This window comes from Echinops telfairi, unplaced genomic scaffold (genome assembly GCF_000313985.2).
Source record: "Echinops telfairi isolate 266 unplaced genomic scaffold, ASM31398v2 ScPeMD7_443;HRSCAF=831, whole genome shotgun sequence".
In the NCBI taxonomy this organism is placed as follows: domain Eukaryota; kingdom Metazoa; phylum Chordata; class Mammalia; order Afrosoricida; family Tenrecidae; genus Echinops; species Echinops telfairi.
Window position 1 is genome coordinate 81,671,961 of NW_022104341.1, and position 22,458 is coordinate 81,694,418.

A 22,458-nucleotide genomic window follows, 5' to 3' on the forward strand; every position below is an offset into this window, starting at 1 on the left:
GCAGACGGAAGGTGGCCCAGGGTCCTGGGGATGCGACCTCTCAGCCAAAGAAGGGATTGAGCTGTCCCACCTGGGCAGACCCCGTAAGTGAGCGCCCGCCCCCCGGCACCCCGTGCGCCCCCGCCCCAGCAGTGCTTCCACTTTCATTTCCTGGCAGCCCCAGTGAGGCACCGTCCGGAGGCCACCTCGGCCCAAAGGCACGGCAGCCAGTCTCTGGTCCAGGATCTGTGCCGAGCACTCGGAAAGTCCGGGCGGGGGGTGGCGGGGGTCGAGGGGGCGTGTCCTGGGAGCGGAAATGTCAGACCGGCTTCTCTGTGACCTGTGCCCCGTTAGACCCTGACAGGTTGGCTGCTCAGAGAAGTGGTGATGAGAAGAACCTGGGCAAGGGGGTGGGGGTGGGGGGAGTGGCAGGAGGCGGGTAGGGAGGGTGGCAGATCCCTACAGGGAAGAACATGGAGTCTCTGCCTCTAACTTCCTCATAGATCTCGGCCAGCATCACACAGCCTCCCCTCCCCAGTCTCACAGTGCAGGCTGGGTAGTAGGTTCAAATCGGAGCTCTCCTTAGGCTAGGCCAAGAGAGCAGTAGCCATGACCCTGGAGGGGGCTGAATGTCAGAACCACAGAGGGTCACCTTATGGTCCAGATGTCCATGTGGGAAGTGAACAGGTCACTGGCACGCTAAAGAAACACCCAGAAACAGAAGCCAGGTTCAGGGGACCCCTGTAGCAGTTCAGGGAGAGGGACAGAAGTTTAGGCAGGGACAAAGACTGAGTGCATGGAGAGGGTGGCGGGCACTCCATTAGGGAAGACAAGCTGCATGGATAGAAAGCCACCTGCCCTGCACACCCTTCCATGCCCCCCATACCCTTCCCCTAATCTTATTTTGTCTGAGAAGACCAGATGGGGCTCCAGCTCCTTGGTCAGGGTGCCCAAGTTGCTGTGGGAAAGGGGTGAGGAGCTCTGTGTGTTGGGGAAACAGAAAGCAGTTTGGTCTGTTTGGTGGAGAAGATTCTTCCCCTTCCACACACTACCCTCTTCTCCCCTTCTCTGCACTAGAATAGATCAGTCCATGTTGGACAATGGTCCTTTACTCCTGGCCAACCTTGTCCCCGCTCTGCCTATCATCTCTGTGACCACAGACTCTTCAAATGCACTCCCTTGGCCTTCGTCTCCCCTTGGGTTCAGGAAGAGGGTTGGGCCAGCTGTCGGGAGGTGGAAAATGAGACCAGAAAGGGAGGATAAGATGTTTGGGCCAAGTCAAGGGTCTGTTTGCCATATTGAAGGTCTGTTTGCAGATGCAAAGTTGGTGAGCTCAGGAACCCCCACCAACTATAGTGTGAGTGATTTTGGAAGCCGCTGCCACAGGATAATTTAGAATGGAGGCTGTACTCAAAGTGTGGACTCCTTCCGTCAGGCAGTAGGTCTCACCCTAAGGACTTCTTTAGGTGAGAAGTTGAGAAGTAGGGGGTTGGGTAAGACGACCTTCAGCATCTGTTGTATTTATCAAGGGGACAAGGTCCTGCTGGAAGACTCCCCAGTTGCCTTCATCTTACTTGATTGTCCCGCTCCTGGCTTGCCTGTGGTGTGAATAGGAGAAAGTGCCTTGTTCCAAACATCTCCTCCATCCGCTTGACTGGAGCCCGAAGTGACCCCTCCGTGACGTGCTGTGTCTCTGGCTAGCCCCAGTATGGCCTTGTGCCCACCTTCCCTTCCTTGGCCTTTTCCCAGCATTACCAGAGTGTGGAGAAGAAAGATGCTGGTGTCAGCCAGGCATGCTCAGGTCAGGCTTTGTCTGTGGCAATACTCAAGCCTCCGCCTAGTGTGAGGCTCAGGACTCAAACTGAACAAGGTCAGGGCCAGGTCAGACTTCAGCCTTGGCTCAGAACCACATGTACCCAGAGGCTAATCTCAGCCTTGTGCTCTGGGGGTTAGGGTCAGTGTACTCTGTTTGTGGCTAAATTCCAGTCTGCAGTCTGCATTTTCCAGGTGCTCGCAGGAGAGATGAGGTGACTGCACTGAGAGCTTCAGCAATGTGGCTTCTATTGGAATGACCCAAGAGGTCACAGGGGGTCACCCAGCAAGTCAGTGGTAGAGATGGAACAAGACCCCAGGACTTCTGCTTCCAAGCCTGGGGCTCTGACCACTGCCTCCAAAGCCTGTTCTGAGTGGAGTCCTTCAATCCCAAGAGGCAGCGAATTTTATGGGCTCTCGATGGTCTTAGCTGGTGGATCCTCCTGCCCTCTCCTCCCACCCAGCAGTGTCATGGAGTCAATGGCGACTCATAGCAACCCTCCAGGACAGGGAAGAACTGCCCCTGTGAGTTTCTGAGACTGTAACTATTTACCAGAGCAGAAAGCCCCATCTTTCTCCCAAAGGGCAGCTGGTGGGTTTGAACGGTTGGCCTTGCAGATCACAGCTTCACAGGTAACCGCTCGGCCACCAGGCTCCAATAGAGGTCTAGGATCTGCTAAGTGTTGAGCACAGGGGAAGGGGCCAGTGGCTTGCTGAGGGTGGGGGTTAGAGGACAGGCTGGCTAGGGGGAAGGATGTCCGGCCATTGACTAAAAAAACTAAACAACCTTGCCACCCACTCCTGCTCCAGCACCTGCAGCGGCACTCTGAGGCCGGCCAACAGGTCACGTGAGGGGCCTTTCCTGTTTCAGGATAGAAAAAGGAAAGGACATTTTTGGTAGTTAAGCCCCTCTTGTTCCTTGGGAATCCCCAGCACCAAGATGAACTACGGGATATCCCAAAGGAAACTGAAGGGGAAGGCCCTCACTCCGGCCCCAGCGCCGTGCAGCTGGGCTTGCCACAGTGCACCAGCTGGCCTGTGGGAGCTCCCAGAGGTCAACTCGTCTTGAACAGGCCGCAGGGCCTGGCAGGCCCACAGAGAGCCCCTGCAGCCTTGGGCCCACAGCAAGTCCGAGCAGCACCAGCGCTCTGGGAGATGAGATGAAACAGAAACGAAGCAAGGTCAGAGGGCTGTGGGTGTTGGCCAAGCGGGGCAGGATGCTGGACCTAGGAAGTGAGGAGAATTTAGATTTTAGGCAGAGGACGCGGAGGTTGATCTAAGACTCGGCGAGCGGGAAATGACATGTTGGGAAATCAAAACCCCTTCGGTAGAGCTCTGACCTCAATGCGCTTGTTTGTGGCAGGGCACCCGCAGGTCAGAGCCCCCGACATCCGGCCCCCTGGGGCCATGGCGCTGTGCCTGAAACAAGTGTTCTCCAAGGACAAGACGTTCCGGCCTCGGAAGCGCTTTGAGCCCGGCACCCAGCGCTTCGAGCTGTACAAGAAGGCGCAGGCCTCGCTCAAGTCCGGCCTGGACCTGCGCAGCGTGGTGAGGCTGCCGCCGGGCGAGAGCATCGATGACTGGATTGCAGTGCACGTGGTGGACTTCTTCAACCGCATCAACCTCATCTACGGCACCATGGCTGAGCGCTGCAGCGAGGCCAGCTGCCCGGTCATGGCCGGCGGGCCCCGCTACGAGTACCGCTGGCAGGACGAGCGCCAGTACCGGCGGCCGGCCAAGCTCTCGGCACCGCGTTACATCGCGCTGCTCATGGATTGGATCGAGGGCCTCATCAACGACGAGGATGTCTTCCCCACGCGCGTTGGTGAGCCGAGCCACCTGGCAGGCCTGCACAGTTGCAGCGTTTTGATCTCGGGGGTGAGGTGGGAGGCTCCATGATTTGGTGGAAGAATCCGAGGCTCTTAGAAATTAAGTGCCTTGCTCAAGGTCAGGCAGGACTCTCAATTTGAGACGCTTCTTAGCCAAGGCTTGAGCGGCTCTCTAGAGAGGTGGTTCTCAACCTGTGGGTCGCGACCCCTTTGGGGGGTCAAATGACCCTTTCACAGGGGTCACCTAAGACGATTGGAAAAACCGTAAATATTTCACAATCTATAATTACATATTGTTTTGTGATTAATCACTGTGCTTTCATTATGTTCAATTTGTAACAATGAAAATACATCCTGCATATCAGATATTAACATGACCATGCATAACAGGAGCTAAAATACAGTTATGAAGTAGCAATGAAGATAATTTTATGGTTGAGGGTCACCACAACATGAGGAACGGTAGGTATTGAAGGGTCTCGGCATCAGGAAGGTTGAGAACTAGAGACTCCGCAGCATAGACAGATTCTCAGAATCTTCCAGGCCCTAGGTGTTTATAGCAGGTTCCATCCACCTGTTTGGGCTGATCTGCCATCCAGCCTTTTCAGAACTCCCTCAGAGTCCATGCCCCGGCAGGACAGTTTTCAGTTTTAACGCTGAAGCTCTGACAGCAGAACTTATCCTTGCCAGGCCAAAGGCCTCTTCTTATCTCAGCTAGGCAGCCTGGGTGCAGTGGAGCAGAGGGGAAGGAAGGAGGGCAGGCACCCCCAGAGAGCATGAGGGGTGTCAGCTAAGGAGCTGATCAGCATGATTCTATGTGCATCACAGCTGCCTCATGGGTACCCTGGGGTGCCACCCCTACCTGCTGAGCCTTGGCAAGGCTGTGGGAGGGGTAGAGTCAGAGATGGGTGGGGCAGGGTGGGCAAGCCCAGAGAGGAGAAGTCTGAACACTGAGGGAAGCTGGGCACTGAGTCACATTCTATGCCCACAACTCTTCCTCAGCAGGCGGTTGGTGGTTTCCTGCACCGTCATGCCCAACAATACCCCCTTGCTACCCAGTCAGTTCCGACTCATAGTGACCCTGTAGGCAGAGCAGAGCTGTTCCGTGGGAATTCCAAACCTCTCAGTTGTCAGGGTAGCCCGCCCCTAACAAATCATCACAGATCCAGTAGGCACAATTATACAGCGATAATAAGTAAATATTATAGTAAAGTCATAGAAAATATGAGTGATAGGAGAGAGAATAAAATGAAAGAGTCAGACACATCTCATGGTAGCATGCTCACCTCAGCTCCTCTTGGTGGCACAGGGCAGAAGAGAGAGCGAGATTTATTACTAACCAAGGCTTACATATCTTTTGGGGGTTTGCAAGCCCCCTAATTACAGGTAAAGACATATGTCACAGGAAGGGGTTGTGCTATAGGTACTACAGTAATGGAAGGGGGGCGATCTAGGGGCATACACGCAATAGGAAGGGGAGGCATTGGGGGTCCACATGTGACAAGATGGGCGGATCCTAGAGTCATGATGGCAGCCTAACCTTGATTTCCCTAAGCTGGAGACTTGATTTAGCCTAAGCTTTCAGCGGAAGCAATCCACTGGCCCTAAAAGCAGGGAGTGAGCCCTATGTATTGTGGGAGAAACAATGGTGTCTGCTTGCTCTGGATGGCTGTAGTCTTCAGGTAGATAACTTGACAATCATTTGCCATTAGTTGCAAGCAGTGTCCTAAGACTAACATATATATTTGGGGGAGTCTAGTTGGGGAACAGTCTTTTGGTATCCCACAGTCAGTCTTAATGGGAGCAGCTCTATCTTCTTTCCTCAATCAAAGAGGCCGGTGGATTGAGCCATGGGCCTATGCTTAGCAAACCACGTGCTTAACCACCAGAGTTCCTGTATGCCCAATAATGGTACGGTACCTTCATTTTCCATCTCATCGAGACTCTATCGGAAACCTAGCCTCTGTAGGTTTCCAAGACTAAATCTTTACAAGAGTAGAAAGCCTCATCTTTCCTTCAGAGTGGCTGGTGGTTCCAACTGCTGACCTTGAAGTAAGCAGCCCACTATTCCACCAGGAGGCCATAACTGTGAGTCTGAATGACTCTGGTCTGAAGACCAGAATCCATTCTGGTCTCTTGTTCAAGATGAAAAGAACAATTCTGAGGCAATTCTTGTTTGGACTGCCCGGGCTCACCAGGAGGCCAGGCTCAACTCTGCCCATCAGTGGAGTGGAAGAGGCCAGGTCTGGGCCTGTGGTGAGCTTTACTCCCTTCTAGCCTTAACTCCTGAGCCTGGGAGACCCCAGGTGGATCTTGGGGCAGCTCTGTCACAGCAAGAAGGCATAGCCATCCAAATCTCCACTCTGAGAGTGGGAGCTAGACCAAAATTGTTCTTTGTCCCCACAGATCCTGAAGCTTCCCACGGGCAGGAAAGGTGTAGGATCTATATAATTCTTGTCTAAGGGGTACTAGGGTATGCTGCAAAGAGAGCTTGACCCTGTCTCCAGCCTTTCCTAATTAATAGTTATGTGACCTTGGGCATGTTTATGTGCCTCAGTTTTATCATATCTGGAAGCCTAGGATTAGACCCCTCAGCAAGTTTGCTATAAGAATTAGAATCAAAAGTATGGAAACCCCTGCGCAGGGCCTGGCTTATATGCACGGTTCTTCATCAAAGTTATTGAACATTTGAACTCTTCTCAGGATTGGAGGTCTAAGGTCAGCTGTGTGATGTTGAGAAGAAGGAGGGCCTCTGGGTGGGGCCAGAGATTAGGGTCAATGTCAGAGCATCAAAGGCCTTGAACAGGTACCATGCCAGGAGTTAGGACTTAATCCTGAGAACCTGATTTGGTGTTTTACACAGGCTCCATCTGTTTACGAACTTCCTTAGTATCATCTTCAGGGATGTGGTAAGCGCATACCTGCAGATGCGTGCATTTCCAGAAAGGCTATAATTACTTTGATTGTAGTTTTAAAAGGGTTGATCACACACACACACACACACACACACACACACACACACACTCACTCACATACACACTCAGGCTTGCATAGCCCTGCTTTTGGTGATGGGAAGATAGAGAAGATGGTTTGTATTCCAGCAGGGAAGAGGCCCGTTGGATGTGTTCCACTAAAATAGAAACTATGGGAGAGAGCCAGAGGAAGAAGTTGCCTGGTGGGGTGGGGGTGTGGGGGCAGCAAGGCTGAGCTGCATTTCATCATTAGAATGCCAACTCCTCCTTTTTGCCCCAACCCACTCCACAGGAGTTCCCTTCCCTAAGAACTTCCAGCAAGTCTGCACCAAGATCCTGACCCGCCTCTTCCGAGTCTTTGTCCATGTTTACATCCACCACTTCGACAGCATCCTCAGCATGGGGGCCGAGGCGCACGTCAACACCTGCTACAAGCACTTCTACTACTTCATTCAGGAGTTCAGCCTGGTGGACCAGCGGGAGCTGGAGCCACTGGTGAGGCTAAGCCCCTGCTGCCCCTTCCCACATCCTCCAAAGCTTGCCTGCTTTGAGAAAGTCCCATATACAAGTTTCAGATGCATATGTTAAATCTCAAAATTCAAAACAAAACTTACTGCTACCGAGTCGATTCTGATTCCCAGTGACCTATAGTAGAACTTCTCCCCTTGAAATTCTGAGGCTGTACATCTTTACAGAATTAAAATGATGCTTCATTATCATGAGGCGCAGCTGGTGGGTTAGAACTGCAGCCCGACATGTAACCCACGATGCCATCAGAGCACCTCACGAAATAACACAGATGCATTTAGGGAAAGAGAAGTTACTCAACGACTCATTCTCTACTTTCCTAGAGAATTTATTCAAGATCTTCGGGCTGGAGTTGTATGTGTGTTGTGAGGGATGGGAATGAGGAGCTTGGGAGTGCTGGTTGGAGGGGCCAGAGTCAGGCAAAAGAACAGCCAGGCCCTACAGTTTGGGAGGGGGATGCCTGGCAGCTTGAGCTCTGACTGACCCACCCCATCTTGTGTCTCTGCAGAGGGAGATGACAGAGAGGATCTGCCACTGAGCCCAGGCCTGGACATTGTTGCCTGACAGGCAGGGGCAGGGGACCCCAAGAAGTCTGGTGTTAGAGAAGCCTGGAGACCCTGAGACTCCCTGCACACACCACAACCAAAGCCCCGGGACTTCTGCCCACATGTCCCTCTCACTGCTTGTGAATGGACGAGGAGGAAGGTTGCAAGGTGGCAAAAGAGAAGGAAAGGAGGAGTGAAACCTCTGGCGATGAAGTCACTAGTGGGGTAGACCAGAGGGTTTCTTCCCTAATACTTGGCCTCCTCATGGTGATTCCCAAGCCTGTTTAGGGCATGTGGATGTGACTAAGGTGATGGTAAGAAAGATGCAAGAGAGTGAGTGGCCTGTGTGAATAAGCACAGATAACAATGAATGAGTGAGTGTGTGTGTGTGTGTGTGTGTGTGTGTGTGTGTGTGTGTGCACGCGCGCATGCGTGTGTGTATGTGTGACTTTGACTGTGGGAGGTGTCTGCACACCTGGCACACAGTACACCCTCCATAAATGAATGACTGAATGAAAATACTGGGGTCATCGGACCAAAACCACTCCAGCAGCATGGTGGGTCAGTAGCCCTGCTCCACATAGCTCACCACGTTAGCACATACTCAAAATGTGGTTCTAGGATCATCTCTGCCTTTGAATTTTCCGGGCTGCATGTCTTGGGGAGCTGGGGGCAGGTAGAGCCTTGCCCTGAGTGTCTAACCTGCTGGCCACTGTGAACACAGGTTCTGATTTTCCCAGCCAGAGAGGTTCACAAGCTTTCATTTCACCCATCCTTTTGCCTCTAGGGACTCCTGATTATAACTCCTGGGGACTGGGGGTGCTCTCTCAGTTTCACAAAGGTCCCCTGGCCCTTAAATTGGAAATCATATACTTCAATGTAGTTCCCAGAATCTTGAGACTTGGCTGCCAAGATTTGAAGCCCAAGACAAACATCCTCCAGCCCAAGTTGCCAGTGGAACTTGGATGAGAAAACTCCAGAGTCTCGTCTCCCATACCAGGACATAGTAGCTGGTGAATGGATTCTTCCAGACACAGGGAATCTGCAAGTAGCTGCCTGCTTCCTAACCATCCCTGAGACATTCCAGCTGCCTGGAGCTTAGAGCACAGACATCCACATTGCAAGAGGCTGGGTGTTCATTCAGAGCTCTATTACTTTTGCCCTCATGCCTGGAGCCATGGGAAAGCAAGGCAAGAATGTGACTTTACCATACCCAAATGGCCATGCTGGAAGACCAGGATGAAGAGAGAGCCAGAAGGAACCTGAGAGTCATCCAGGCTCACCGTGTCAGTGTCCCTGGAAGAAACTCTTGATACCTGGAGGAAAGAGCGAAGAGATGGTCCAAGACCTCCTAGGGAGGCCTTCGTGGAATTAACCTGGAAACCAGGACTCTTTACTCTCGGCCAGGGCTCGTCAATTGCTAAATAGGAACTATGAGGTGCACGTGCAAAGAGGGTTTGCCAACCTATTTTTCAGGACCTACTGTTCCTGCTTTGAGCAAAGATTTCTAGCCTGATACCGGAGTGTCCCACCATTCCTCAGGCTGGGCTTGTCTGCTGAGCCAAGCCTCCACATTCATCACCCCACAGCTGCCTGCCCACTAAGGAAACGGATGGAACTCCTAGGATCAGCCAGCTGGACCTGTGACTGTTGCCTCCTGAGAAATTCCCAAGGGAACTGTGCTGGCCTAGCAGCTTTGCCAGAGGCTCCGGGGAGAGGGCCAGAGCTTCCTGTCCTCAGGCTGGGCTGTGGCTTGGAAGATGGATTCTAGGCTGTGGCCAGGGCTGATTGTGGGGAAGGGGTAGGGAAATCTATTTTTGTGAAACAGAGGGAAGACTTTATTGTTGTTATTTTTGGTAAAATAAAGGAGGCCAACTAAAGCTGCTGCAGCTGGTGGCAAGCTCTGGTCTGGGTGCCACATGGCTGCTGGGCGGACTGTAGAAGGAGCCAGGTCATTGGGGGAGGGAGGGCTGTGTGGAAGATTAGCTGGTGTGGTCTTATCTGGCCTGGGCTCTCAAGGGTGGGGACGCTGAGGTTTCCGCAGTGCTCTGGGACTTCCGGGCCAGACTGAACTAAGACCTTTGGGGTGCAGACAGCTGTTCCTAGTCTTTCTGTTGCTTTGCCCAATGAGGGAAGTTTTTCCTTATTCCAACTCAGCACCTGGCACCAGCTCCTCTTGACCTCCCTGGTTAATCTGGGGGTTTATTGGAGCAAATAGGTTGATGGACAGGGAAGAAATAAGGGGGCAGGGGAAGGTTTCAAAAAGTGTGTGGGAAAAGTGGAATTAAAAGATAGATCATGGGATTTTTCCAGAAACATTTTGAAGCACCGTCATGTGGTCCCAATGCTAATCAGCAGCGAAGGCCTCCTCAAGAAGACTGTCCATTGGCTGCTCGCTGGAGCTCCAAGTGGTGGCAGTTGGCCATGGGACAGAGTCCTGAGCTTACTCCCCCAGAGCCACCTGAGCCTCTGGGCTCAGTCAGGGCCTGCTGTCATCCCGTTCCTCCCTACTTATAAACTACCTCCTTGACAGGAGTTGAAAACACTGGTTCAGATGTAGACTCTGGTCCAGTAAATCAGGTGGAAAGGTGCCTGTTTCACTCAGCAGGGGGTAGAGCCAGGGCTCAAAGCACTGACTGCAAAGTAACTTGGTCCAGAGAGGTCAGCAAAGGCTAACATGGAGCTCTCCCCACGCCCCCACCTGCGGGGGCTTTATGCAAGGGTCCTCGCAGGACAGAGGGACCTGGGTTCTAGTCCCAGGCCCTGGGGTGTCACAGCAGGCCCCTTCTCTCTGTTAATCCCAATTTCTCCAGTTGTTTCATGTTCACAAGTGGCAGCAAAGGACTGACAGATTGCTAAATTCCTTCATGACTTAGCTTCTGTGAATCAGTCACAACCATGACAGTAGTAGCTAATGCTCACTGTGTTTCGGTTCTAAGTGCTTGACACAGAATAGTTTATTGAATCAAGTTTGTCCTGGGTCAGCTGCCTGGCTCTGCTCCTTACCCTCAGTGCCCTGCTTTCATCAGTCCAGGAGCTAGAAGCCCCTCCACTCTACTGCTCTTTCTTCTGGCTCCAGGGAGGCTCTCCTCCACATTGTAAAGAATGGCTTTGCTTGCATACCTCTTATGACAGGTCACTTACTACCTGCTTAGTCATTGGACAGCTCAGACGGTTAGAAAGTTCAGCCTCTGGACTCATAGTTGTTCTGAAACACGATGGCAGTAAGGATCCATTTATCTCAGCTCAGTGGCCCACGGCCGGCACCCGATATAGGAATGTCTTTACAAAACTGCTTTGAAAGACTCGGAAAGGGATGCTTAGAGAAAAAAAAAAGTCATGGGAAAGCGAGAGATGAGAAAATGGGAGCCTCAGAGACGCAGACCAGTCCCCTATAGATCAACACCTGGCAGGAACGGGTCCTGGTAAAGGCAATGGTTGAGGGTAGAGGGGCAGCGTGGCTGGGGAAGGCATTGGTTTTCTGTTGGCTAAGCTGTGTAGACATTTTTGGAGATGAGGGCTCCATTCTCCCCACCTTGGGACAGAGCATTTGCCTGTTGAATAGAAGGCCCCACCTCCAGGACCCCTTCTGCCTCATTGAGCTTTACTGCTGCAATAATCTCATGCTCCATTCCATTACCCTCCCCTCAAGAGAACGGGGAAATGGGGGGAACCTGCTTTCAGAGAGCTCTCCTTCATTCTTCCACCCCCAGCCATCTTATCAGGTGGCAACTTGGTTGTTCTATGGAAGGGATAACAGCTTTATGAACCTAGATCGGATTACAGGCCTGAGTAACCCAGGACCAGATGTGTTTAGATAGGGGAGAACAGGAAGGGAAACAAGCCATCAGGACTTCTGAGAACTTAAAGTTTAAGGGGTGGGGGGGCACACTGGAGGGTAGGATATGCAGGTCTTCAGGCTGGACTGGGGGCGTTGTGTGAAGGACTAGGGTAAACACAAGTTTGAGAAAGATTCCGCCCCCCTCGAGCCTTCACACAGACGGAAATCTAGCAAACCAGCCAGGCCTCCTTCCAGCCTTCAGAAGAGAAGACCGAGATGAGAATAGAGGTGGGGATTTCTCACCAGAAGCTCACAGTCCTGAGACAGGCAGGTTAGGATTGCTTGGGAGGAAATGGACATTGGGAGTCAGGACCCGAATTAAATTCAAGTCACCACACCCAGCTTCTCCCGACACCTGCAGCCTAGGGGTAAGGGTTAGGTGAGGTATTCATTTAGTTGTAGTTCCCTCTTGCCAATAAATAAGCTTTTGATTTTTTTTATTTTTTAACTATTGCAGGTAATGCTTTGTTCCAAGGAGAAACTCTCATGGGCAAATGATAGGCACTTAGATATTTAATAAAACTTTAGAGAGTTAGCCCCCGTTTCCAAAAAGATTAGCAACGTTTCCTCGGACGTAAAAGGCTTGCTTATATCCCTGACATGCCGAAGCGCTCAATAAATATTAATTACATCTGTGGCTGCTGGGCCGCCCCCTCCCAGCGTATCCCCAGCGACCAGCCGGGGACTCCGGGCCCCAAGAGACGCTGCCCAAGGAGCTAAGCCCCGCCCCGGCCCCAGCAGCCGCCCGCCCACTTCATCTCAGGCCTGCGCAGTTTACTTAGCTCGGCCCGCTTGCTCCCGAGTGGTCCTTAGGGCGCACGTGTAGCTCCGCCCCCCTCACGCCCCTTTTCGGGTCGGGCCCGCCCCTCGGGTCTAGCTCCGCCCCTTCCGCGTTCTCCGCAGAGCGCTCGTCGGTGCGGGTGCGCGCGACTCGTCCCGCGGGGAGTCAGCTGAGGTAAAGAGAGGCAGCAAGGGAGAGGGGGGCTGGGGCAACGAGGGTGGGGGCAGCCAGGGCCGTCTGAGCGCCTCGAGGTCATGACCCGGTTCTGTTGCGGAGGGACAGCCAAAGGGCGCCCTTTCGGGCCCCCTCAGGGCTCTGGCGGCGGAGGTCCGGGCGCCGCGCGGGTCCGCGCTGGGGCTCAGCCTGTGCCTGGGTCGGGGTTCTGGGTCTGCGTTCCCACTGAGGATCGGGCCCACGGCACGAACGGCCAGGGTTCGGGAGGCGGAACGTCAACGGTTTTTCAAGCGAGGATGTTATAATTTTATATTTTGTTGAAAACTTGTCTGCTTTGTTGGTTTGTTTTGCAACATTTAAACCCTGGGGGCCCAGGTGGCGCTGTGCTTAAGCGCCGCCTATGTTGCTACCCCCAAAGGTGAGCGGTTCAAACCCACCAGCCTCCCCCTGGGAGAAAGGTGCCTGCTTCCAGGAAGATGAAACCGCGTGGGGCAGTTCTACTCTGCCCCACAGGGTCGCTCGCTATGAGTCGGAATGACTTGATGGCAAGGAGGTTGACCATGCGTTCATGATTGCTCCGTGGGAAGAGGAACAGTGCTTCATGCTATCTGTCCACTAGGCCAACCACCAGGTGGTCTGTGACAGATCAGGGGCTAGCGCAAGTGACAGGAATGAAGCTTTGTTGGAGGGGGTTGATGTTGGGATCAGGCCGTCCTGAGTTCCTGTCTCACATCTACCACTTCCTAGGGGTTCATCAAGTCATTTTCCATCTCAGCTTCAGTTTCTCCTCAGAAAAATGGGCATAGGAGAGTCATGAGTATTGACTAGGATTACGTTGTAAACCACCTAGTATGGCACCTGCCGTGAAATGAATGTTCAATGGGCTGGAGCCACGATTTCCAGGCACGAGTAGGTCATTATGGAATGGGTACTTGAGAGAGTGGTTGACATGACCCAGGCCTTGAAGCTTGAGTGGGATTTATAGGGGGAACTGGCTTCAGGATGAGAAGGGAACTGTGCTTACTTGCTCCCCTATGTGGGTGAATATTATCCCACTGGGTCCGCAGTCATCAGCCAAGTGCTTCTAGCCCCACTTAGCTTCAAGCCCTGGAAAGATGTGAAGAGAAGACCTAGGGTTGGGTTTGTACATGGAATGGTGTTTGTTAGAGCCTTTGATGGGCCCTTCTCCTGCTATTTCTACCTTGGCTCTTCTCTTCCTGTGATCCGGGGAATTGGCTGAGTTCTTGACCTTGTCTGGATGGTTATTACAGATTTTGTCAGTTGGGCCTGGCAAGTGAGTACTTCTTGAAATTCAGGTTGTGAGAGTTGGACCATAGGCAGAAGGTCTGTGACCTGGAGCTTGTTGGGTTCCAGCACCTCAAGGAAGCCATGTGGTGTCGTTATGTGGTCCCTTTGAAACCAAGAAACTGGGTCCTTTTCTGTCCCCTTCATGGGGGGTGGGGGGACCTGTGACTTTTGTGAGACACTTCTGATTATGGTATGTCTCTTCTAAAAACTTTGGGGGACTTTATTGCCCACGATATAGAGTCTGCGTCCATTAGCCGCACAAACAAGTCTCTGTATGATCAATCTGACCCAAATCTCTCTCCGGTTTTCCTTGACTTGTACCCTGTGCCCCAGTCAAAATAAACAAGTCTCCAACCCTCTTTTCATGTACTTCCTCCCGCCTTTGCTTATAGTCCATCGTTTTGGAGTTCTCTCTTCCTACTTATCTTTCAAGGCCCCTATCTTGTGTGACCTCCTTGGCGAAGCTTTTCTGATTCCCGTGCTGAGTAAGTTGCTCCTTTTCCTATCTTTTGTAGCAGAGGCTGAACATGGAGTATAGCTCTGATCATAGTATAGATCCTATGCATCTATCAGAGGGTAGATACATAATAAGAGTTTAGAAGTTACCAGGGGCATGTCTGTTTCATTCCACCTCTGCCTGACACATAGTAAGCCTCTGTCTGTGTGTTTGCTGAATGGGTCAGTGACATTTTTTAGCGTTACTAGCTTTGATCCTTATTTTATGAGCTGGCCAGGTTCAGAGTGACACTGGGCTTTTCCTTCTCCTATTTAAGGTCCCTAGTTTAATTGATGATACTCTGATTACAGGCCTCAAAGACAAGAGAATACAGAAATTCTGTAGAAGACAGACATCTTTGCTGATTGATATTCAGGCTCCTGCCTTGCCTTGACTGTTTTATTGGAGTGAGTGAGAGAGGTAGTGCTCTGTTCAGAGACCTGTAATGGGTGTTATTCCAGTGGTTCACCCAAGGGAACATTCACAGGTGGTTTACTGATTATTTACTTTACCCTTGATCTTGGGAAACAGTGATCCCTTTCCACCTGAACACATTCACATTTTTCTTTGTCAACAGCCTCAGCACATGAGACAGAAGGCTCTAGTTCATCAAGGGCATATATAATATACATAGACATAGACATATACATACTTGGAGGTGAAAAGGGCTTGGGACAGGAAAAGCTCAGTGAGTGATAGAGACAACTCTACAAGGGAAATTCTCTCCCCCCCCCCAGTCTGTGATATTGTTAATATCATAACTAGCATTCATTGACTACTAACTATGCCCCGGACATGTTGTAAAAAATTGTGGTGAAATATATACACCAAAACATACAAGGGACCTTTAAGATATTTATGGAAAGATTCCACTATCTCTTATTTTTGTTTTTCCACAGACTTTTTGAAGCCCCTTGTAAACTAGTTCAACAATTTCTATAGTTATAATTTAGTGACATTGCTTATAGTCTTCAAGTTGTCTTCCAAAGTTATTCTACCACCATTAATATAAACTCACTAGAGGAGGCCTGGTGGCATAGTGGGGTTTTGCATTGGGCGACTAACTGCAATGTCAGAAATTCAAATCCACTGGAATAAGATGAGGCTGTTGTACTCTGCCCTGTGAGGTAAGTTGCAGTTGACTTGACGGCAGTGAGCTTTTTACACCCTTTGGCAACATTTTCCCTTTCCCTCAACCCCTAGAAACCATTAATACGCTTTGGTTTTGTTATGAAGTTTTTGTTTTATATAAGTGAGATTGTACAACATTTGTCCTTTTACTGACCTATTTCTCTCAACACAATGTTTTTAAAATCCATCCATGTGTGGCATACACTAGGACTTTATTTCTCTTTATGGTGAAATAATATTCCATTGTATTGCTACATTTTGTTTATCCATGTATCTGTTGATGGACATTTTGGTTGCTCCATCTTTTGACTCTTGTGAAAGATGCTGCAATGAAAATTGGTGTGCAGGTTTCTGTCTGCATCCCTGCTTCCACTTCTGTATACCTAGGCCTGGGCTGGCTGGGTCATAGGGGAGGGGCCCTGGTACTGTAGAAGGGTATGCGTTGGACTGCTTTTGCAGTGTCACAGTTCAAACCCACTAGCCACTCCTCATGAGAAAGACGAGGCTTTCTGCGCCCATAAAGAGTCTTGGAAACTCAAAGGGGCAGCTCAACTGTGTCCTAGAAGGTTTCTATGAGTTGAAATTGACTAGATAGCCATGGGTTTGGGTTTTATGGTTGTCTGGTGTGAGGAACTGCCAAGCTAATCCACTGGACACTTGTTTTAAGTGCTTTCAGTTTTCACCTCAAAGCTCTGTAAACAGATATGGAAGCTGAGACAGAGAGAAATGATTCAGATCTATTTTCTAATTCCACACCTGGGTTTTTAGTGTGACTGGAAGGACAGTCATCTGATGGAATGGAAAAAAGCTTGCTCCTGGATCACCCTACCTGAGGAATAAGAGATGCCCGCTGGAGAAATGCTCCAAGAGGAGTCCAAAGTATTGAAAACCAGGGTGAAGGCATGAAGAAACCAACAGGTCTTCTAGGGCACAGGTTTAGGAGTCTTAATATGCTTCAAAAATGGCATAATTATCAAGTCAGGCACTACGTGCATACTTTTAAAATAAACTCAGTACAGAATCTTTCTGTATAGACTCCCAGTCAAGGGGAGAAAGATTCGTTTTAATCAACACTTATTGAGCACTTGCTCTGTACTGGTATTGAGGAATACCACTGTACACAGTGGGCAACCGTTGCCTGCCCTCCCGTAATTGATTGTCTTCTTGGCACCTTCTCCATCCAGGCTAGTTGGGACTGTAGATAAGTACAGAAGGAGCTGAAATCAGACTGATGAGGGTAGATGCAGTAAGGAATATAAACAAAGTGGGGCTTTGGGAGAAGGCGAAATCAATCCCAACCTGCCTAAAGAAGGCTTCCTGGGCCCTGGAGGAAGTTCATTCCTGGGAGAAGGAACAGCTTGAGTAGTGATAGAAATGCCGTGCCTGAGGGTGGGGTGGGGATGGAGTTGGTGAGGAGGAGAGATGAGCTAACATGGTGGTTTGTGGTCCGAAAGAAGAGAGAAGCAAGGTGAATACCAGTGTTTATTGAGTGTCTGCTTTGTTTGGTTGCTTGCAGTAAGTATGTCAGATGCTTTACACACTTTAATCTATTTAATCTCTCTGGGAGGAGACGAGCTAGTCAGGGTGCGATATAGCAACAATGAAACATACAACTTTCTTCTAGTTCCTAAATGCTTCCTCCCCCCACCCACCCACTATCATGATCCCCATTCTACCTTACAAATCTGGCTAGACCAGAGGATGTACACTGGTACAGATGGGAGCTGTAAACACAGGGAATCCAGGGCGGATGATCCCTTCAGGACCAGTGGTGTGAGTGGCGATACGGGGAAGGTGAAGGGAGGGTGGGGTGGAAAGGGGGAACCGATTACAAGAATCTGCATATAACCTCCTCCCTGGGGGGCAGACAACAGAAAAGTGGGTGAAGGGAGACGTCGGATAGTGCAAGATATGACAAAATAATAATTTATAAATTACCAAGGGTTCATGAGGGAGCGGGGAGGGAGGGGAAAAATGAGGAGCTGATGTCGGGCTTGGGTAGAGAGCAAATGTTTTGAGAATGATGAGGGCAATGAATGTACAAATGTGCTTTACACAATTGATGTATGTATGGATTGTGATAAGAATTGTATGAGCCCCTAATAAAATGATAAAAAAAATTTATTTAATCTTCCTTTAATATAAGGATAGTTATTCCTGAGTTTAAAGAGCCCGAGTAGCTCAGTGGTTAGCCCTTTACCAATAACTGAAATGTCAATGCTTCAAACCATGGCAATCTGATTCCTCAAAGATTACAGCCTAGAAAATCCTATGGGGTAGTTTTACTCTGTCATATAGGGTCACTGTGTTAGGCCAGGTTGACTAGAGAAACAAATCCAGTGACACTGATATGTAAAGAGCTTCAAATCAAGAAGTAATTATATATCAAGAAAGGATCCAGGCCCGTCCAACTCAAGTCCATACGTCCGAATATAGTCCATAAGTCCCTTCAGACTCACACAGTCACACGCAATGGTACAGAATGCAGGAATATCCCAGGCTGGTGGGTGCAAAGTTGTGTGGATCCAAAGTTGATGGAAACTATTGCAGGACCCTGGCAGCTAAAGAGAGAGAGAGAGAGAGACCAGCCTACAGGAAGCTGTATATCTCAGTTGTACCTCAAAGGGACGTCATCAGGCTGCAACTTGATTGACAGGCTAAACTCCACCCATATCTTCTTACAGGTGCCATATTGGCATACTATAAAAAACCTAGTATGGTCATTGTGAGTTGGAATCAATTCAATAGCGCACGATAACAACGATGATCCCTTAGTGCAAAGACAAAGAAACCAGGCCTCAGAAAGATGACTACATCTCTCCAGCACACAGTGGGACATCACTGGGAGGGCATACCTTGCTCATGGAGTAGGGTGATCTAGGAGCATCTTAAGTGATCTCTTCATGAGAGCAAGTATCGAGCAGGGCCACATCACGAGAAGCGATTGTTCATAGATTAGAGTTACGATTAAGTGCAGGCTCAAAATCCATTCATATATATTGGCTTGCCCAAGATCATGAAGCTAGTGGGAGAACATGTTTCATATCTAATAGCTTTGGTTTCAAAGACCACATTCTTTCCTTTATGAGCTCAGCTGTGTGATGGAGACTAGATTAGTGGATGGGGACTTCAACAAGAAGGCTGTTCCGAGGCATAAACTTCAAGCCACTGGTCTAATGCAAGAGCTGACTGGTCTTGGTGTGTCTCGTGGATTTGAGATGTGAGCATTTTGGCAGCTCCTGCAGTGCCATAGCATAGATTGCCATCTTCTGCCAGTAGAATCTTAGAATCAACTCACAGCAGTTGTTGGCACCTTTGTATTTCAAGCACAGGGAGCTTGGCAGTTCATTAAGTGTCTCTCTCTCTGGAGAAGTAGCTCATCTGGCATATACTATTCCTTTGTTCTTTCCATCCTCAAACTCAACAAGGAGTTGTTCTGTTAAGTCCCAGTTCTGTTCATTATCGTCTGTGAGTTCTCAATCACAGCTACTCTTTCTATACTATAAGGGGTATTTTGGTTCACTTTTTAAAATCATTTTATTGACATTTCATGCACATATTGTACAATTCAGTAGTTCAATCACATCTTCTAAGAATAGTTGCATAATCATTACAATCAATTTTAGAGCATTTTTTTCTTCCTTGTGCTCATTGTTATTAGCTCCCCCTTTCCCCACAACCTTCCTTACCATGCCCCTAAGAAACTATTAATCCAGTTACTGTCTCTCTAGATGGAACTATCCTGGATTTCCTATATAGGAAAACATATTTAAAAGACAGACAAACCAAGATCCAACAACAATAGCAAAATAAAACAGAAAAACCTCAATTGAAATGAAAGCAGACAATATTAAAACTAGAACAAATTTTAAATGGGTCAAAAGGGAGAGTGAATGATAGTGTTACATTTTTACCTTGCTACATCTGCCATGGCCCCTTTTCCAGTGCACTCTGTCTGATAGCAAGGCTATTCATATCCCTGAATCTATGGTCAGTGAGGAGTCACCGGAGGCATGGCCCATGGGGGGACTCTGCAAATGGATTTGGGGCTTTCACTGTCATCCATAGCCTTCTGGAAACTGGGTGCTCAGCATTTAAGCTCTAATATCATTCCCTCCTCTTGTCCTTGAATCACATGGGCTGGTGTGCTTCTTTTGTTTGGACTTAGCTGACACCTCATTTAGATGGCTGCTTGTTTGAAGAAAAGCCTTTAAGGCCCCAGACACTATTCTTTCTGATACCTGGGCACCATATGATTTCTTCACCACATTTTGCTGTGGCACCCATATCTTCATTGCTCTTTCCATGAGACCAAGTATTAAGTAGGGCCACATAGTAAGAATTAATTGTTCATAGATTAGGGCTACAGTTAAGTGTCATCTCAAAATTCATTCATGTATCTATGGTCCCTGGTTCACTTTAGAGATATCATTATCATTTTATTGGGGAACAATACAGGGCATATGGTAATTCCAGTGATAGTATCGTTCATTCATAGTTTCAAACAAAATTTAAAACATTGTTGAGAAAAGGCATATATAAATGCTTAGAACAGATTTTTAGACCAAAATACACAGATTGTTGACTTGTACAGATTAAAAATTTACGTAACTAGATTTACGTTACTAGACACAATGAGGGTTAGAGATAGGGCTAATTTTTCAATAATGTTCATTTACAAAGACAGAACCATACTTGCTAAATTAGCACACACACCAAAAAAAGCAAAGAGTATGAAAATTGCAAATATATCGTACTCTTGAGTTACCATTTTTTGATCACTCTCAAAGCAAGAGATTTGAGTCATAGTCCAATAACTTCCAAATCCATAACCTTGAGATAGTAGTCATCTGTTCCTTCCCACACAATGGTGGTTTAGCCTTAAGTCCAAGGCAGATTTCAGTCCTTTAATTTCTAACAAGTGTATTTAAGGTAAAGCTCAGTTTACTTAGTGGGGCTTCCAAATCAGACCCTTCCAGTGTGGCCTATGAAGGATGTTGTGGACCTGAGTCTAAAGTCCCAGTTGTCTGCAGCATGTGGTGTGGGTCAGTGGCTCACTTCTGAGATCTCTTCTCTTGCTAATGTTGTATTTTGCTTTGTTCTTCCTGACTTGGGACAATATAAGGAACTGGCTGAGAATGTGAACTTGGATTCAGAGAAACATGGGTTTAGATCCCAGCCTTCTAGACAGCAGTTAAGTTTATAGACTTAAGAGTCAGACTCTGGCATTTGTTAGCTGTGTGACTCGGGCAGGTTACTTAACTTCCTGGAGTTGAGTCTCAGTTTCCTCATCTGTAATGTAATGAGGATGTGGATATTCTCTATCTGGTAGGATTGTTATGGCAGCTAGGTGATAGGGGAAAAAAACATCTTTTTTAAAATGGTTAAGTGCAGGGGGAACTGATCACAATGATCTACATATAATCCCCTCCCTGGGGGACGGGCAACAGAAAAGTGGGTGAAGGGAGACAGCGGTCAGTATAAGACATGAAAAAATAATTTATAAATTATCAAGGGTTTGTGGGGGAGGGAGGGAGGGGGGAAATGAGCTGATACCAAGGGCTCAGGTAGAAAGAAAATGTTTTGAAAATGACTATGGCAACAAATGTACAAATGTGCTTGACACAATGGATGCATGTATGTATTGTGATAAGAGTTGTATGAGCCCCCAATAAAATGATTTTTAAAAATAAAATGGTTAAGTGCTTTTCATTTGGTGGTCCAAATGCACAACAGGCACCTCAGAAAAAAGGCCTGGCAATCTACTTCCAAAAGATCAAGTCATTGATAACCCTGTGGAGTGCAATTCTCTGAAACATATGAGATCAGGCTGAGTTAGCATGACTCAATGTCAACTGGTTTGTGTGTGTTTGTGTTGTTGTTGTTTTGGGGATGTTAGGGTTGTTGTGAGGCCTGGGATAACTTATGTTAAACAGTTAGCACAGTTCATGGCACATAGTAGATGCTCAGTAATATCACATCCTATTACCAATTATTTTTAAAAGGACAACTATTGGCTATTTCCCCCACTGCCTTATTCTAGCTCTCTTGCGCCTCTTTCCATTGCCCTACCAGGAAACTTTGCAAGATGGGTTCTCCCTCACAGGGTTGTGAAGCTAGATGTGACAGAAAGTGCTTGTAGGAAAAGGGCCAAGACAAAGTTAGTGGCACATTAGAAATCCTGAACCTGACGTGTGATGTCACGTACTTCTGCATGTACTGAAGAGGTACCAAGCGGTGTGTTGCATTCCCTTATGCACAACCACTGGCAAAAGTGCTAAGCAAGACTCTTCCAATTCACTTGCTAAATGTACATGATAAGGATAGACCAAAAGGTACTGCTACAAACTCTTGGGAACCTGTATTAAACAAAAATAGTAAAATGTGAAGCAATTGCTTCTCAGTATATCCTCCATCTAGGTCATAGATGGTGGTAAACTTATTTTGCCTACCAACCCCTTTTCAGAAAAACATACTCAATGCCCCCCTAGCAATGAAAAGCTTTTGTCCTGTAGCCCATATTCCAGGATAAAATGTAGGCATCTGCTTTTGCAGCCCCCACTGCCCACTAGAAGGGTCCAGCACCCTCCAAGGCGGTGGTATTGCCCACTTTGGGAAACACTGATTTAGTCTATACATTTCCAGAGGTAGGGTTTTCATCCTTAATCCTCCCCACAAGAATTCTACACTCTTCAATTTATATCACATGAAAACAGCAATTTGGGCATCCTCAAGGGACTCCAATTGTGTTCCTTTTAAATTTTCTTTGAATTTGGGACACACACAAAAGCAACTGCAGGGGCGAGATCAGGACTGTAGGGCCAATGGGTGAGTTTCCCAACCAAGTTCTCTAGAACAGCCCTTGCTACCCTTGAAGGATGAATAGGTACATTGTTGTGACAGGAAAAAAAACTGACTTCAAAGGGCATTTATAGAGGTCTAGATAAAGGCATGTACGTATGGAAATATATTTATATATGAGGATGGGGCAATAGATCTATGTGCATATATTTATAGATTTAGTATTAAGGTAGCAGAAGGACATTGGGCCTCCACTCAAGT

The 22,458-nt window shown here is 48.5% G+C and overlaps 2 protein-coding genes across 2 annotated transcripts in view; both read left to right on the forward strand.

Annotated features, from left to right (window-relative positions):
* The first annotated feature begins 6 nt into the window (after window positions 1–6).
* MOB3C (MOB kinase activator 3C) lies at window positions 7–9,545 on the forward strand. Its single transcript, XM_004699456.3, has 4 exons — window positions 7–83; window positions 3,155–3,616; window positions 6,885–7,087; window positions 7,629–9,545. The coding sequence occupies exons 2-4, from the start codon at window positions 3,199–3,201 to the stop codon at window positions 7,656–7,658; spliced, it is 651 nt and encodes a 216-aa protein (XP_004699513.2). The 5' UTR covers window positions 7–83; window positions 3,155–3,198; the 3' UTR covers window positions 7,659–9,545.
* Window positions 9,546–12,401: 2,856 nt separating this feature from the next.
* MKNK1 (MAPK interacting serine/threonine kinase 1) overlaps window positions 12,402–22,458 on the forward strand; it is a 51,337-nt gene continuing 41,280 nt past the window's right edge. The window contains exon 1 of the mRNA XM_045291841.1: window positions 12,402–12,461. The gene's annotated coding sequence lies outside the window, so the exon portion shown is untranslated. The remainder of the gene's footprint in view (window positions 12,462–22,458) is intronic.